The sequence below is a fragment of the Enhydra lutris genome, unplaced genomic scaffold, assembly GCF_002288905.1.
Source record: "Enhydra lutris kenyoni isolate GAN:26980312 unplaced genomic scaffold, ASM228890v2 scaffoldscaffold76, whole genome shotgun sequence".
NCBI classification, from domain to species: domain Eukaryota; kingdom Metazoa; phylum Chordata; class Mammalia; order Carnivora; family Mustelidae; genus Enhydra; species Enhydra lutris.
The window spans coordinates 4,659,879-4,677,134 of NW_019154160.1; the positions used below are offsets into that span (position 1 = coordinate 4,659,879).

Below are 17,256 nucleotides of genomic sequence, written 5' to 3' on the forward strand. Positions count from 1 at the left end.
CCCATCAAGTGTTAAGAGGGTTCCCCTTTCTCCACATCCTCTCCAACATTTGTTGTTTCTTGTCTTGTCAATTTTTGCCAGTCTAACTCGTGTAAGGTGGTAGTGGTTTTATGATTTGAATTTCCCTGATGGCTAACAATGAACATTTCTTCGTGTGTTCTTCATGTGTCTGTAGCCATTTATATGTCTTCTTTAGAGAAGTGTCTGTTTATGTCTTCTGCCCATTTTTTGACTTGATTACTTGTTTTTAGAGTAGAAGTTCTTTATAGATCTTGGGTTTCAGCCCTTTGTCTGTAGTGTCATTTGTGAATATCTTCTCCCATTCCGTGGGTTGCCTCTTTGTTTTGTTGATTATTTCCTTTGCTGTGCAGAAGCTTTTTATCTTGATGAAGTCCCAAAAGTTCATGTTCCCTTTTGTTTCCCTTGCCTTTGGAGACGTGTCTTAAATAAACATTGTTAAAATTAAAATGTCTATGCTGACCAGAGCAATCTGTACTTTAAATGCCATCCCAATCAAAATAGCAATGGTATTTTTCAAAGTGATGGAACAAACAATCTTAAAATTGTATGGAACCAGAAAAGGCCAAGGAAATGTTAAGAAAGAAAAACAAAGCTGGGGGCATCATGTTGCCTGATATCAAGGTTTATTACAAAGCTGTGATCACCAAGACAGCAGAGTACCGGCACGAAAACAGACACACCGATCAATGGAACAGAATAGAGAGTCCAAATACAGACCCTCAACTCTACGGTCAACTAATCTTCAACAAAGCAGGAAAAAATAGCCAATGGGAAAAAAGAGAGTCTCTTCAGTAAATGGTGCTGGGAAAACTGGACAGCTATATACAGAAGAATGACACTTGACCATTCTCTTACACCATACACAAAGATAAACTCGAAATGGATAAAAGACCTCAACTGTGAGACAGGAATCCATCAAAATGCTAGAGGAGAATGTAGGCAGTAACCTCTTCGACATGGGGCACAGCAACTTCTCTTAAGACACGTCTCCAAAGGCAGTTTGTCTTTTTTACAGTACATATGTGCTTTTTAAAAGCAGTCCAGGGACGGAGCTGAAGGAAACTGTCTGAAGGGTGAAAAGAACCAACTGTGAGAACCAACTGAAGCGAGGCTGTGCACATCAGACAGAGAGCAGCAGCTGTGCCGTCCACCAACACGGCCCAGAGCCCAAGACCCCAAGGCTGCCCTGCATTGCTAGGACCCCCCTGGTTACCACAGTTTCCTAGAGGCTAAGTGGAAGGAACCTTCGCACCTACTGCCCAGGGAAGCCTGCGGAAGGCTTGTCTCCCTGAGCTGCAGACAAGAGGCATGGGGGAAAACAAGTGACAAGCAGAAAGGCGGGGTTAGAGAAGGGAGCCCAGGAGATGAGCCCAAGAACAGAGCAAAAGGGGGTGGTATGACCCTGCGCCTGGGGAAGAGAGGGGGGAAGGGGAGCTCTGCAGTGGGGAGAGCGTACTGGCCCCAGGTCTCAGCCTCAGGCCCCTCACATCACTTTTTACAAAATCTATACAAAATACAGAGTAAGCTCAGACAGGGAAAAGGCCTGAGAGGTAACCCGGCACTGCATACAGCTGGGGAAACCCGGAGCGAGCTACACGGCCCCGAGTAAGGAAACGGTTACGTGATGTGTGGCACATTCATTCTAGAATGTGGTATGGGAAGAGGTCGGCTTGAAGGTACACAGCAGTTAGAGCAAATATAACTTACCAGTAAGGAAGAGACAGAGGACACAAAATTATGCAGACATTTATGCTAACGACAAGAATGCACACGTGAGAAGTTACCAGAACCAAAAGCAGCAGGACCCCTGGTACCTTGCTGCCTTCACACGGCCCTTTGCCGTGCGACACGTGGGAAGAGCCGTGAAAGCACACCTGCCTGTGTCACCTGACAGAGCTGTGCCTCCCCAGCCCGGGACCTAGCACCAGCCCCTCGCTCAGCTTTGCTGGGCAGCCGACTTCCAGGACGGAAGAGACAGGTTATCGTTCTTTATGCAAAACAGCAGCAAGTGAGAGGCGACTCTGGTGAAGCTAGAGAAGCGTGCTGTCAATGGCACGTGGATGTGTGATGCCTTCTGCTCTTGTCAAGAGTACTCGCAGCGAGGGCAAACCCCAAATAAAATGTTTCTCAAGTCTTAAATCTGGGTTTGGGGAAGGTCTCCGGACACATTCCTCCAGGCAGGCTTCAGGTCTGCGAGCTTCCGAAAGTGCTCGTACAGAATCGGCGCGGCAGCGAGACACCCCCTCTGCTTGGCAGGATCAGAACTGTCAGAGGCCGAGTCTCTACACACCTCTACCTCGTGTACACGCACACTTGGGGCAAAGGGAGGGTGCGCTGATGCTGCAGACACTCCACATCATTAACGAGGAGACCTACTACGTTCAGCATGTACCGAATAAAGCATATACTGTGAACGTTCTGGGAGTATGTAAGGTTCTAGAAAGATTTCAATTAAAAAGACCTGCAACTTAGCCTTTGGCTTTGAAGGGACTAGCACCAGTTTCTAGGTGGCCACTGGCTTGTGACAATTTAACACGGTTTCGGTCCTGCCCGCATTTACTTTTCTTCCTATGAGAAACTAAATCCTAAAGCTACTTTGCAACATGCCTGTAAGAACATGGGAAATGCAGACCCAGCAGGGTATCAGGAACAGTGTGCTCCAGAAGGTGCTAGCTCGGAATGCTCCCTTTTCTCCTAAGAGGATGGGGATGCAGGCCTATGGTCAGACCAGGAGCGTAAACCTGTTCCCAAGAGTGCAATATGAGTATTTCTCCCTATAAATATGTCAAAGCGTACCACCCCACTGGCTTTTGGCTTCCTTCAGGTGACCCTGAAATGAATCAGATAACAACACAACTCTGACCCTAGTCATGTTTGTGGAACTTTCTGTCATTCCCCCAGAGTAAACAATTCGACACCTGGTAAAAACAGGACAGTCCTACAAAGGATTACTTGAATTTATTTTTAAAATGGAAAAACAAACGTATTGAATACAAGTTCCACACTTCGTAACTCAAACGTCATTTTTAAGAATTTCACAAATTTTGAGAGAGATTACCAAAAAAAGTTAACCAATTCCTTTGAATGCTTAATTTTAAAGATCTGGTGAAGGTACAAAATCTTTCAGGAACTGGCTGACTTTCAACCTAGTTTAAGGCTCATCTGCCAGCCCTGTGAGAACCAACTGAAGCGAGGCTGTGCTGTCGCTGTGGGGCTCTGCCTGGCCCACCCTGAGCTCGGGCTGAAAACAGCCCGCTGGAGCTCCAGGAGGGTGGGTCCAGGAGGTGGGGGGACAGTACAAGATCTCCAAGCACGGGATCATGGGATCTGGGGGAACAACTGGAAATAAGAGTTCGGAGGCAGCAGCCAGGACGTGATGTGATAGTACCGGGCGTCTAAAGCTATCTAACTCACCACCGACTACGGAAGAAATGGTTAAATGCAGACATCTCTTCTCTGCTGTAGCCTTATACTGTGACATAATGCTCCACTATTTTAAATTCTGCTCCTGAATCGAAAGGGCTTCTTACCCGGGCTTGATCTTGATTATCCCGTAACAACTACTTCCAGTGTGGTCCATGAATACCTTAGATGAATAAATCCTTAATTTCCTACTCAGAGACAAGCTACGTGGTGATGGGACCTTGGCAAATTAAGCATAAAATTTGGGAGTAATATGAGAAGGGCATCTCCCTAATGTTCTGATAACCGTGATTTCATTATCACAAGATGATTACATACATTTGCAATCATGGCAAGCAATTATAATCAAGGTACCTAATCCGTAATATATTTCCCTGTGACTTTCCCTCAGAACTCTAGGGAAAAGGACTGCATCGTAATGAAAGTACTCAGCGATGAAAACAAAAAGCCTATGACCCTCTACAGACCGTTCTATCTAAACCACTCTAGTTAATGTCATTCTATGAAGGAACTTACCATGACCTCAATCAAGAGACTCTGCAAAAATGCCTGATCTCATCGATTTTTCTAGCAGAACACACGTTGCTAAGAGTTTATCCTAAATTTCCCCAATAGTTTATAGAAGCACTTATTTACATACGTGTCGTCATGAGGACATCTGTTAGAAGCATCATCTTCCAGAACAGAGAGAACAAATGTCAGAGATTATAAAGAAAAGCCAAAATAATAACTAAGATTCTCGTAACTGATCGAAGGAACCAGATGCAAAGGATACCTAAGGCTGCGCCTCTCCCCACTCTCTCTGAGGGAAAGAACTATCCAGAGAAGCCGACAACAGATGTGGGCCGGGGCCGCTGTTTGACAGTGGCAGGTGGTGAGAAGAGGAAAAGGTAAAAGAAGAGTGAGCCGCTCCAGAGCCCCTCCCGTCTGCCTCCGTGGGATGGCTGTGGAAGTGTCATCTGGGGGGACGGAGCTGGGCCCGGAGGCCACCTCAATTCGAGGCTGGTGTGCGCAGCCCTCTAATCACAAAATTATTTTTCTCTCATGTGAGCCAGGACCTTGATAATCGAGACACCTGCACGTTTCCATTTTAGGTTTTGCTTCCCACGGAAAAGTACAATGATCTCAAAGAAAAGGCCGGTAAGTGGGGCAACCCCTGCATTGGTATTCGAATTCCGTCTTAGAAGACTGGAGGTGGGGGGAGGGAATAAATTACTGACCTTATTTGAAAATAAACAGGTAAATTCCACTTATTATTGAAGCTGTGATAGGCAGGATGAGCTCTTAGTCTCCTCACACTGGCCTGGGATCCACACTGCTGTTCAAACGCTCTCACAAAATCCATACTTACGGTGTATTTCTAAAAGAAGAACACACAGGTGGGCGTTTCACTGTAAGCACACTAACCAGAGACAGGAACATGCACGGAAAGCTGTAATCCAGAGAGAGAAGGGGAGCCCTAGGACTCCGTTCCCAGAGCCAACAGGGACCTCAAGAGATCGTCCTTCCCAGGTCCCAACTTGAAGATCCTGTAATGCCCAAGTGGTCCGGTGACGGCTCACGAGCTTATGTGACAAGCTCATCTGGAAACCCAGTGCTCTGCAAAGGACAGCTCTCATGTTCCAGGGCACCCCTAACCTAGCCCACTGGAACGAGACGAGACTGGAAATTAAGTGGTCTCGCTTTCACTGCTGCTCCAGAAGAAGCAGCAGGACAAGAATCAAACCAGGGGAGCAGTCCAGTCCTTTCTACAGACAGAACAGCATGAAAGCGGATGGGGACGGGTGGGGGGACGGGGGGTCACACCACCGTGAAGAGCAACAGCTGAAACTCACCCAGCATTCATCACCTGTGCACTGTGCTTAAAACTGTACCACTTAATTTTGCCCACAAAACTACCCTACCAGTAACTACTGCTTGTACTTTAAGGACGACATTTCCTCTTCTGCTTAGGCTCCGAGAGAATTTATCCCCAGACGAAGCTAACAGAGGACACAGAACCGGGGTCAGCCAGCGGAGCAAAACCGCAGATGTGGTGAAATGCGGATTCCCTTGTGGGAACTCCAGACGTCCGAGTGCCCAGGCTGTTAGGAGAACGTGTGTGGACCTTCCACGGACTTCTTAATTAAGATGGGCTCAATTCTGGCTCACCAAACCATTCACCTAAATTTGCTGAAGTCTGCGCTTAGGCCCGAATTACGGTGCCCTGAATACTACACATTTTTAATTTCTTTCAATTGGTTCTGAGCAACAGATCCCCTGAGTGTGGGGTCTAGGCATGTGGAGTTGAGATAAAAGTATTATTCATCCTTTTGGGATAAAACGTATTCTACCTCTGCATAGGACAGGATGTTAAAGGAATACAAAGATGTTTCTCTCTTCACAAGAAGCATGTCACAGCAATGTGGAAAGCTGAAAGCATTTTTTGAGAGAAACTGACAGATGCTATGCTTGCTTGAAATATACCCACCAACATTAAGCACTGGTTTAGAATTCTAAAATCAAAGCGCTGTGAGAAAGTGTCATTTCCAAGCTAAAACATCTCCTGAGCCTAACGTGATCCATACAATTCTCTAGAGTACAGCAAAATGTAAAAGGTCTTAAATGGTTCCTGCCTAAATCACTATTTCATTCTGCTTACAGTATCTATTTTTGAAAGCCCTAATTTTCAAAATCACAAAAATCACTGTCACACAATTTACTGAAAGTGACACCAAGTGATCGTATTGTTCAACATACTGTTAACATCACACAATGAGTCACGAGGTCAGTGGTATTTCTGGAATAATAACGCTCCAAATTTGTTGTCTTACCTGTTTTTGAAGTCCACCAGACCCCCAGCTCACCACACTTACTGCCTGCCTCTCTACGCTTTAAAAATTAACAAGGATTTTACAATCCCATCGATACCTTTTGTTTTCCTTAAAAATTATACAGTACAGATCTGCAAACCTACTTTTTCATGGAAAACAATTGCAACGAGATTGGCTTTTAATGGTTTCTAGGATCTTTTTAAAAAAGTGAGAAAACAATATACGTATCTAGTCACAACTGTGTTCAGACTGGATTTTACTAAACATTGTCAAATTAAAATACTTATTCCCAAAAGTATCAGGGACTATTACTTGGATGAAACGATTTTTAAGTACATGCTCACTCATGAACTCAAATTTTTATTAAAAAAATAACACCACAGAACCAAGACTCTGCAGAAAACATGATTAGCATCAAGCCTCTGGTTAATATCTTCAAGAATCAAGATGATGGAGGAAAAGGTACCTCGTGAAATGCATCAGGATTCCCGGGATTAAAGAGAGAAGGCAATTTTTCTTCTAATCCTCGTACTATTTCTGGCCACACAGAGTTCACCAAAAAGTCATATCCAGGAACAGTATTGCCTTTTTCACTGCAGGACAAGAGCAAAATCTCAGTCAGATACACTGTGCTCTTCTACTTACAAAGGGCGAAATTCTACTGTGCTGCTTTTACTAGAAGTTCCTCAGCCTACACTTATTTCAATCTTTACGAACAACTCTCTCTGTCAATGAGCTGGTTTAGGGCCGACACTTCTATCTTACTCTTTGATCCCAGACTCACCTGGAAGCTGGTGTGTCCTCTGTGGCCTGACTCTTCTATCTATCACACAGGAGAGCAAGCTGGTGTCAGACTGCCTTGGCACGATTCCTCCCCTAATTAGGCCACCGTATTTACACTCTATCTTGGATAAGAAGCAGTCTAATAACACAAGAAAAGCTATCTTCGCATTGAATCTTAATACCGCGAAGCCCCGAGGCGTTGTAAATGACACTAATTTACCAATTACTAAGAGCTGTGCGAAGATGCCGCCCTCTCTGAGATCACCTTCAGTTCTACAGCTGTAGGACTGCTCCGTGTAAAATCTTGATCACAAATTCCGATACAGAATACCTACCACACTAATGTTTTTGTGTGTGTCCATGCTTTATTTTGCATTTTTTAGCAAAAGGCTGGACTCTGGATTTCTAGTTCTAGAATTCGACGAGAGGCAGAGGCAACACAGACATGAAGCATTCACTCGGAAGCCAGAGTGCCTGCGTTCAAGCCGTGGGCCCTTTACTTTCTATGTTTTGTTGTCTTCGTCTTTAGATGGACATGACAGCATATCACAGGTTCATCATACGGGTTAACGTCTACCAAGCGTTTAGGCTGGGGCCTGGCGTACAGTAAGTGCTATGTTAGCAATGCTTTCATACATAAGTAAATAAGGCAGATTCCTTAAGTATCTCCTGAATTTAAAGACACATAAATATGTTTCAGGCAAATGCCACCGCGATGATTACCCGCTCCGATGGTTGTATACTGCGTCACATGCTCTACTTTTAAGAAAATTTTCTTGAACAATGGTCAGCAATGCAGTACACGTTCTTATTTAAGCTAAAGTGGGAGTTCTGTAGCTAAGCTGCGATAGCATATTGGGATTTTACTATGCTGGCATTAAAAATCAACAGAAAAATGCTTTCATAATCTTCCTGCTTAGCAAAAATTATCAGGAAACACAGGTTATAAAGGAAGCTAGGCTTCACTTCCAGAAAGGGATACCAAATAATCTTACTATAGTTTAGTATTGATAAGAAATCCCCGGTGGGTTGGAAGAGGGTTGGGGAGGGGAAAAAAAAAAAAGGAGGGCTGGGGATGGCAAAAAAGAAAGAATAACATTAAGGGTTTTAAAACTACAGATGCACAGAGTATAAGCAACATTAAATAACAAGATCTCCACATCCTCAAGGTAAATATCTACTTAAAGCCCCAAAGAGAAAATTTACATCCTCAAGATGAACAGCTGAAACAGATGGCAAATGAGGGAAGTGAATCCTTATTCCTCAGAAGATAAATCCCGCATGGTGCCCGGTGCTGCCAGATTATAAAGGGCACGTGCAGACGCGACACATGGAACAAGTGAAGGACGGACAAGGAAAGTGCTGAGCCGAGCGTGTGGAAACCTGGAGGCAGGAGCTAAGCAGGGGGTGGTCAGGGGCAGCACAATCAGGGTGCTTGAGGCAAATGACGATCTACCGAGGTACAATTTAGATTCCTCAATGGGAAACCTGGGTGGTTCAGTCGGTTAAGCATCTGCCTTCGCTTGGGTCATGCTATCGGGTCCTGGGACCAACCCTGCACTGGGCTCTCTGCTCAGGGAGGAGTCTGCTTCTTCCTCTTCCTCTGCTCCTCCCGGGCTCATACGTTCTCTCTCTCTCTCTCTCCCCTCCTCCCTCTTACATAAATAAGTAAATAAAATCTTTAAATAAAAAAACATAGATTCCGGGGTGCCTGGGTGGCTCAGTGGGTTAAGCCTCTGCCTTTGGCTCAGATCATGATCCCAGGGTCCTGGGATCGAGCCCCACATGGGGCTCTCTGCTCGGCAGGGAGCCTGCTTCCCCCTTTCTCTCTGCCTGCCTCTCTGCCTACTTGTGATCTCTGTCAAATAAATAAATAAAACCTTTAGGAAAAAAAACAAAAACAAAAAAAAACACAAAAAAACCCATAGATTCCCCAAATTTCTGAGGCTTCTACGTGAATTTGGCCACACTGAAAACGGTGGGAGAACCTGCAAAGCTTTGAAACTTGACATTTCAGACCAAGACTAGCCTTGCTGAATCTAATGACCGGCTGTTTCCTAGCTGTGGTTTCTTTAGTTCTGCATCATGACTTTTCTTCTTCTTCTTCTTCTTCTTTTTTTAAAAATTTTATTTGAGAGAAAGACAGCACAAGCCAGGGGTCAGGGCAGAAGGAGCCAACACGGGGCTCGATCCTAGGACCCTGAGATCATGACCTGAGCAGAAAGGCAGAGCTCAACCGACAACCACCCAGGCCTCTCTACATCATGACTTCTAAATTCTTAATGTGAAATCCAAATCCAGCTAAATCTTCATGATTACTAACTGCAAGCGGCAAAACCAGGCTTTCTCTAAATCCCTGTAGTGAAAACAGGGTATTTCAATGGTCAAGTGGCGTATTTATTACTCCAGGTTTTTCTTCCCACAGAACACAAATTCAAGACCAACTACATTGCTTGCTTACTTCATAAAGATTAGGGCCCTCCTTAGCCTACAGATTCATTCTTTCATTTTGCAGACACTGGGTAGTTTTATCTTTAAGATGCTGTGCCAGGTGTGGGCAGGAAGGCGTGGGCAGCACAGAAGGGATCACGTGCTAGGTCTATGGACATCAGTTCTCAATAGATTAAAAGCCAAATGGAATCCAGAGGATGTGCCTAATGCTGAACAACGGGATACAAGATGGTCTCTTGAAAGAAGTAGTACCTCAGGCACGCCTGGGTGGCTCAGCGGGTTAAGCCTCTGCCTTTGGCTCGGGTCATGATCTCAGGGTCCTGGGATGGAGTCCCACATTGGGCTCCCCGCTCAATGGGGAGCCTGCTTCTCTCTTTGCCTCCCCCTCTGCTTATGCTTTCTCTAATAAGTAAATAAATAAATAATCTAAAAAAAAAAAAAAGAAGTGGTATTTGGACTGGAGCTTCATGTGGAGTGACAGGTCAACAGAAAGACAAAGGGAATGAGACAGTCAGGAAGCAATGAGGGAAAACACAGAAGCGCACAGTACAGATAGATGTTCCTTGGCTTATGATGGCCTCGGCTCCTAATAAACCCATTGTTCAGCTGGAAATCTCTTTAGCTGAAAATGCATGGAATACACCTAAGCGACTGAACATCAGAGCTCAGCCCCGCCGACCTTAAATGTGCTGAGAACACTTACAGTATTGCACAGTTGGGCAAAATCCTCTAACACAAAGCCTATTTCACAATAAAGTGTCTGGTATCTCATGTAATTTGCTGAACACTGTACTGAAAGCCAGAACAGGATGATTCAAGTGTGCTGGTTGCTGACCGTCGTGATCACGTGGTTTGCCTGGGGGCTGTGCTCCCCGCCCCTGCCCGGCATTACAAAAGAGGATGGATCCCACTGTAGATCGCCAGCCCGGGAAAAGATCCAAACTGAACACACTACTATAAAAAGTCAAAAAACCATAAACTGAACGAATGTGAAGTCAGGGATCTTCTGTATCAGGTGTGTTAGGGAAGGTCAAGTGCTCCTGTCTGGCCAGGAACCATAGTGGTATGGGGGAAAGTTCCACAGTAGAAAGTTCTACAGCGGAGAACCACTAAGACTCAAGCACCAAGGGCCTCACAGGTTGTGCCAGGAAGACTGGATGCTCCTCTGTGGGCGATGAGAAGCCACGAGCAACTCAGGAAGGCTGCAGAGCTCTGGGCAGGTGGGACGGCCGAGGGCTGCAATGAAGAGGGACAGGTGGAGCCGGGAGACCAGGTGGGGAGAGCCCGCTACCCTGGACAAAAGGCGACAAAAGCCTGGACTGGGATGACGGAGATGTTGGAAGGTAATGGGACATTCATGAAACGGAACTGGAAAGCCATGGAAATGAAATAAGAGAGGGAGGGAAAACCGAACAGGACTTTAATCACCATCAGTATAAAACGTGTTGAATTAAACTGAATTGGTATTTCTAGACAGATGATGACATCACAACAATGGAAGGAAAACAATTTTGATTTTGAACCTGGTTAAGGAGAAAGTATAGACAAGAGAAAAGCGGAGGCTCTGGAGTCACAGAAATGTCACCGTCAAGATTCGTCCCCACTCTTCGTTCCCTTCCCTGTAACCCCAGGCTAGCGACACCCGCCTCACAGCACTGGTAACAAACAGGGAAGCGCACACGTTCCCGGGTCAGACAGGACAGCCAGGGGTCAGCGGCGCATGAGGAGGTGACAGGTGGTCACTAAACTGAGCTCAGGCTCATGCACAGCAGTTTACGTCACCTTGAGATGGCGCCTCCTGTGACCTCTCGAAGAAGGCGGCAGTGGTGAGGAACGAACTCAAGGAGCTTGGCATACATGATCTGTAGGCCGTCCGGATGAGACTCAACGATCTGTTCTACGATCACCTAGAGGAAGGAAGAGCGTTTTTTTGTTGTTGTTGTTTTTTTAAAGCACCTAAAAGAGAAGTATGAACTATACACTACAGACCAAAGAATCGAGTAAACCTTAAAAATGCACTTCGTCATTCCTCCTCCCCACTCAACGTGCTTTCTAAACAGGAGGTAAGTCACAGCGGCACGAAAATCTAGGTCCCGGGATTTGGGAACACTGTTCCAACCCTGGGGGACACAGAGGCCGGGGGACAGAGACTGGCCTGAAGCTAAAACATCACACACACTCATCTGTTTCCCTTCTGAGCTTAAAAGCAAAATACTGTGTCTCCAGACAACAGCTCCGTGCCATCTTCACCCTGGCCTTGTCCTCTACCGTCTCCAGAACAGGGAAAGGGCTGAGATGGAGAGCGATGGAATAAAACACATCTTATTTTGCTTTAGTATTTTATTTTTTGTGGTGAGGCTGAGTTGCAGGAGGTGAATGACAAGCATACAAACTTAAAATACAAACATGGCCACAGTTCATTTAATGACACGGAAATGTCAAGTACTTCCCTAATTTAGCATATTAGATTCAGTTCAATGAAAAGGGCATAAATTAAATAACTAAAATATTTTCATTTAGTGACAAAGAATAACGTGATCTTTTTCACCCCCACAGAGAGAGCTATGAACTATAATAGGATACAAAGAACTGACAGATCATTTATTTTTAGTAGTCCTAATGAAGCTGAGAGGATTACTGAAATTAATCCTTCAATTTCACTTCTATCAATGGGATGCTGTCCCGTTTTAAAACTGGAAGCCTTTCATCCTGAAGTCATGGTGGGTAGCTTTGTACTTACTGGACAGAAAGAGCACTCGCACTGGCAGGTTGACTGAAGAAAGCCCTCAAACGCTGAGACTGGCTTCATGATTTCTATCAGCCTGAACCAGATGAAACCGACGCTCTCTAAGTGGGAAATTGCTGAGTGCTGGTGGCCTCACACAGCGCAGCCTGTACTCTGGCCGCTCAGAGGCAGGATACACTGACTCCCTGTATTTAACTGTATCCTCATAGGTCAAGGACACTGGGCAACCAAGTTCCGGACTTAAAGTACTACCCCGCTAACTCACCCATAAAAGCCCTTTATCTTTGAATATTCCCTCCCTCCCACCTTCCTGGCCTAGCAAACTCCTCCATGGTTTTCAAGACTTAGGCCACATCAATTCTGCGAAGACGCCTCCCCTCACGGACTTTCCCTGCGCACAGGGCTGTCTTCCAGCTCCTCCAGCGGGCACGGGCGCCTTGGTGGGGTCACGCTTTTCGGCAACTTCATTGACGTGTAACTTACAGAAATTGAAATTGACCTGAAAATGTTCTGATCCGTACCTTCTTCCTAGGCAAGTCCCTCACCCCTACTAAATTAAGATGATCCCTGAGCTATGGCATCACTGGAAGAGACCAGAGCGCATGCCTGATTCCTGCCATGCTGACGGGCACCAACCAGGACCAACCCTTTCTTACAACCAGAAGAGCAGTAACTAGGAGCATATTCAAGGAAGAGCCCTGAGCTCTCTCACACCCAGTCAAGAATCGAAGCCAGAGTAGATGCTCTGTGTTTGCAGAATAAAGTGCATGGGGGCACAAACCTCATCCATGTACGGTTTCACCAGTACTTGACCGACTAGCGCCTCTGCGTCCCGTGTCTTGTCAATTGTGGCGTAGGTCCGTAGGCAGTGCCGTATGATGTCAACATTGGAAGTCTGAAGACCTTCTAACAGCAGGCCTTCCAGGGACTGCTGCAGCATGGCCGTAATGCCAGCTATACGCTGCAAGAACAGAGAGACAAGGAAAGAAAGGTCCAGGCAGAACAGTTTCTAAAAATTCAAATATGTATGTATAATTTATATATATATGTGTTATATATATAAAGCAGACCTCTAATTCTACCAGAATATATGTAAGATTAAAATCCCAACATTTCCTAGAGAATAACAATGAATCTCTTCTCCCCATGATTTCTTTCTTTCTTTCTTTTATTTTTTAAAGATTTTTATTTATTTATTTGTCAAGAGAGAGCACAAGCACACAAGCAGGCAGAGGCAGAGAGAGAAACAGGCTTCCTGCCAAGCAAGGAGCCCAAGGTGGGACTCGATCCCAGGACCCTGGGATCATGACCTAAGCCAGAGGCAGTGGCTTAACCGACTGAGCCACCGAGGCATCCCCTCCCTGTGATTTCTTTGAAGGTAAGTCAGCTTCATCAAAGGGAAGTTTAGACAATTACTGAACGACAAAAAGTTATTTGCCTCTTAAGCTATGGAGTAAATCTGACAAGTGTGCATTTAAAACTGGTCAAGGGCTTTGGATAAATGAACTCTGACTACATCATATGAAATTCAGAATTAATTTTACGCGCATAGTTTAGAGACTACACTCGTGTCTTTACACAAAATCTATCTAGTGTGACACAATGGAAGCAGGGTCCCAAGCAGCAGACACTGAAAGAAAAAATTCAAAGCTAGCTTCAAAATCCTGTAGAGTAGCAATTATCCGGGGGCAATGCTAGGTCAAACCAAAATCATCCAGGAAATTCGCAAACAGCACACTGAAAATCAAAACCAACACTTACTGGTCTTACTTTGTCCAGAAGAGGCATGCCTTTGCTCTGAACAGCATGAAACTGTAACTGGTTAAATTCTGTGGCAATTCTCTCCAAAATCTGTCCCGTCCAGAGAGGGCTAGTAGAGACAATTAGAGAAGTGTAATTCCCAAAGTTAATTTGTGAGCGACCACATCACCTGGTTAGCAGTGCTGACTTTGGCGCCCCCCGTGCTCTAACTTTCTTCACAATGTGTTCCCAGCCACAACCCGTCACCCCCGCCGCCCCCCACGCCTTACAGCGCTCAGGCACCTGCACGCCATCAATTTTCAGGACAAACTGTCTGTGCAGCAGGCCCCAGGTGCGGGGGGTGAGGAGAGGGGAGGTCGTAGAAGCCACCGACGCAGCCTGGCCCGGGCCACAGGGCCTAGGCAAGGGGATGGAGCTATTTTAGGTCAGTGTTTTAGGTCAACTGCATGTTTCCACCACGTTCCTCGGGCTCTCCCATTCGGGCCCTTCTTTTCCCTTCTTCTCCCATTCTCTAGCCCCCTCCTCTCTCTTCCCCTGTCCTACTGTTCATACCCGAATCCCCCTCTTCTTCTCCGCCTGCCTCATTCTCCCTCCCCAGTACCTCCCCAGTACCAACTACTGCTGTCTCCTCAATCAGCTAAAACCGGCCGCCTAGCAGCAACCCAGGAAATCCCTCAGAGCAGCGGACTCCAAGTTTACATTTACCCAACGGCGGAAAGAGCAAGCTCGGTGCTCTCAGAGCTAGTGAGAAAACACAGTGCATCTGCCACCAAGTGGACTGGATACACTTCCCTCCCGCCCTCCACATTAGAAAGCATCAACCCCATTCAAAAGGAAGCCGAACAGTGAAATAAAATAAAATAAAATAAAATAAAGGCCCCGAAGCACCTGCTGGGCTCTTTGAGGCATCCCACATCTGAGGATGGGCAGTCAGGTAGTGAGGAAACACATTGTAAGGAAACCCAAAACGTCTGGAGACCCGCGGTGGTGCGCATCAGAACTAGTGTGGAGGGAAGGCAAGCGATCGGCACGACCAACGCCGAAGCCTAATCCCAACCTCTACTGACTGATCCCGTGGGCATTTCCTATTTATCCTTATCTCGACGTTTCTGGGCCTGGCAAGCATGAAGGATTTACCGTGCGCCAACGCCGCTCTGGCTTTCCTGACTCTAGAGCTCAGAGCTGCTCTTCTCAAGAAAAAAAGTCCTCCAAGGTAATTCTGAGCAAGAAAGCGCACAATGTCTGTTTATCAAGGACAGCGTTGCAAAGGGCCAGGATTGTAGACACAGAGCTCTCTGAGGTGTTTCTATCCGAGGGGCGCAGCGGCAATGGCAAAGATGGGAAGAACAGTGGAGGGCCGGCTCCCCAGGGGCCGAACGAGGACGTGGCCGGAGGGGCTGCAGGCGCTGCGGAGGGCCACAGCGAAGTGGAGCCGCTGGAGACACATGGGCTGCAGAAGGGCTGCGCACCGAGTGTCTGCTAAGTGCGGGCTAACGGGGGCAGAAGCACGAGAGCAACGGGCTAGAGACACAAGCACGGCGGGGGCTGACCATGTAGTTGAACGCCTTGATGTGAAAGGGGGCAGAGACCTTGCACCAGAGAATGGCTTCCTTTGGGATGTGTCCATTCTGAATCTCCATCATGAGACATGTGGAGCATATGGTCTCTCAAGTTCCTTCCAAATCTAAAACCTTAATTCCTAAAATTTAGAAACCTAACTCCGCCTGCAGGAGGAGGGACTGTGAGCCTCACACGACAGAGCACGCAGGGCACCAGGCGACCTTGACGCCGGCGGCCCAGCTGCTACGTGCAGGACCAGCCCGGGCTCCTCCCACTGCACCACTGTGCGTCTCACGGTGCTGACAGGACCTAACAACTCATTTTCTGAGTCACTCATCTACCCTGCCTGACTGAAAATTCACACCAGGAAGGGAACAAGACAATCACAGTATAACAAAGAGAGCCATCATCTTTTTCCTATTTCATAAGCTTTTTCTTTCCTGTTTGTAAATTTCAACTGGATGTGTCCTACACTGTTTCATAATAATATAATGCTGGTGCAAAATACATCAATGGTAATACTCTGGGCATGTCTAGGAAAAAAAATCTGAGCAAGATGAATGGTAGGTATGCCTTGAAGATCAACAGGATTTTGCTAGTCCTCAGGGAAGATGATTCCAAATATAAAACTTTTTCACTGGAAGCATACTGATGTGCTGGAACTGTGGTCTAGAACCAAAGGGTTTACAGGGACGTGTTACAGACGTCACCATTTCATGCTCTCCACTCTCCTGGAGCTACATTCAAAAACACTAAGTCACAAACCTGGATTTTCTTCTTGTTCAGAAATGAATTCTAACTAAGCCCTCCCCACCAAATTGGGCTGGATGTGAAGTATTAATTTATGTGCTACTTAGTAAAAAAAAAAAAAATGCTTACCTGCTAGCTTCGAGTGCAGAGGTTTCTTTAGAACTTTGTGAATTTAAGATTTTTTCAATCTTTTCAACTGATCGAATAACTTGTATAAGCCTCAACACACACATCTATAAAAATAAAAATTAAGCAAACAAAAAAAGTCACCATTTTTACTCTTAATCATCTTTATTTCCCATGCTAAATGCAGGAAAATATAAGACCAAAAGTCAACTCCAAATATGTAGGGCATGCTATATTTTGAATATATCTATGAAACACAGAATTCTCAAGAACGCAAATCTTAGTTCTGGCTTTCTAGAATAGGCATACTTCAATATTCTATTGCAAGTTTATAGAAAAAAAAAAACCCTAGACTTTGCTTTCTCATATTCTATACTCTTATTTCTTCTTTTTCCCATCCTGAATCTTTCTATGGACATTTCTTTCCTATTTTTTAAAAAAGATGTATTTATTTGAGAGAGAAAGAGAGAGACTGCATGTGCACGTGCAGGGGAGGGGCAGAGGGAGAGAGAGAATCTCGAGCAGACATCCTGCTGAGCACAGAGCTCGATGCGGGACTCAATCTCATGACCCTGAGATCATGACCTGAGCCAAAATCAAGAGCCGGACGTTTAACCAACTGAGCCACAGGCGCCCCTCCATTTGTTTTCTTATGGCCCTTTATTCATGTTTTAACTTTGGCTTCCGATCATACTGACCCTCTCAGTTTATATGTGCGTATACCTATCCACCCAAGCATCAATTCATTAAAGACCTTTTACACTACAAATATTATCAAAGAGGTTGAGGGACATTATGAAAACTCTCATCCTTAAAGAACAA

General features: G+C 45.7%; 1 protein-coding gene across 3 annotated transcripts in view; it reads right to left on the reverse strand.

Annotated features, from left to right (window-relative positions):
- LOC111160512 (component of oligomeric golgi complex 2) overlaps positions 1 to 17,256 on the reverse strand; it is a 53,438-nt gene that overhangs the window by 12,224 nt on the left and 23,958 nt on the right. For all 3 annotated transcript variants that reach the window (XM_022523662.1, XM_022523661.1, XM_022523660.1), the window contains 6 exons: positions 16,438 to 16,541; positions 13,999 to 14,107; positions 13,019 to 13,198; positions 11,274 to 11,398; positions 6,724 to 6,850; positions 4,665 to 4,804 (listed from right to left, as the gene is read on the reverse strand). In XM_022523662.1, coding sequence (XP_022379370.1) covers positions 4,665 to 4,804; positions 6,724 to 6,850; positions 11,274 to 11,398; positions 13,019 to 13,198; positions 13,999 to 14,107; positions 16,438 to 16,541 — 785 coding nt within the window. The remainder of the gene's footprint in view (positions 1 to 4,664; positions 4,805 to 6,723; positions 6,851 to 11,273; positions 11,399 to 13,018; positions 13,199 to 13,998; positions 14,108 to 16,437; positions 16,542 to 17,256) is intronic.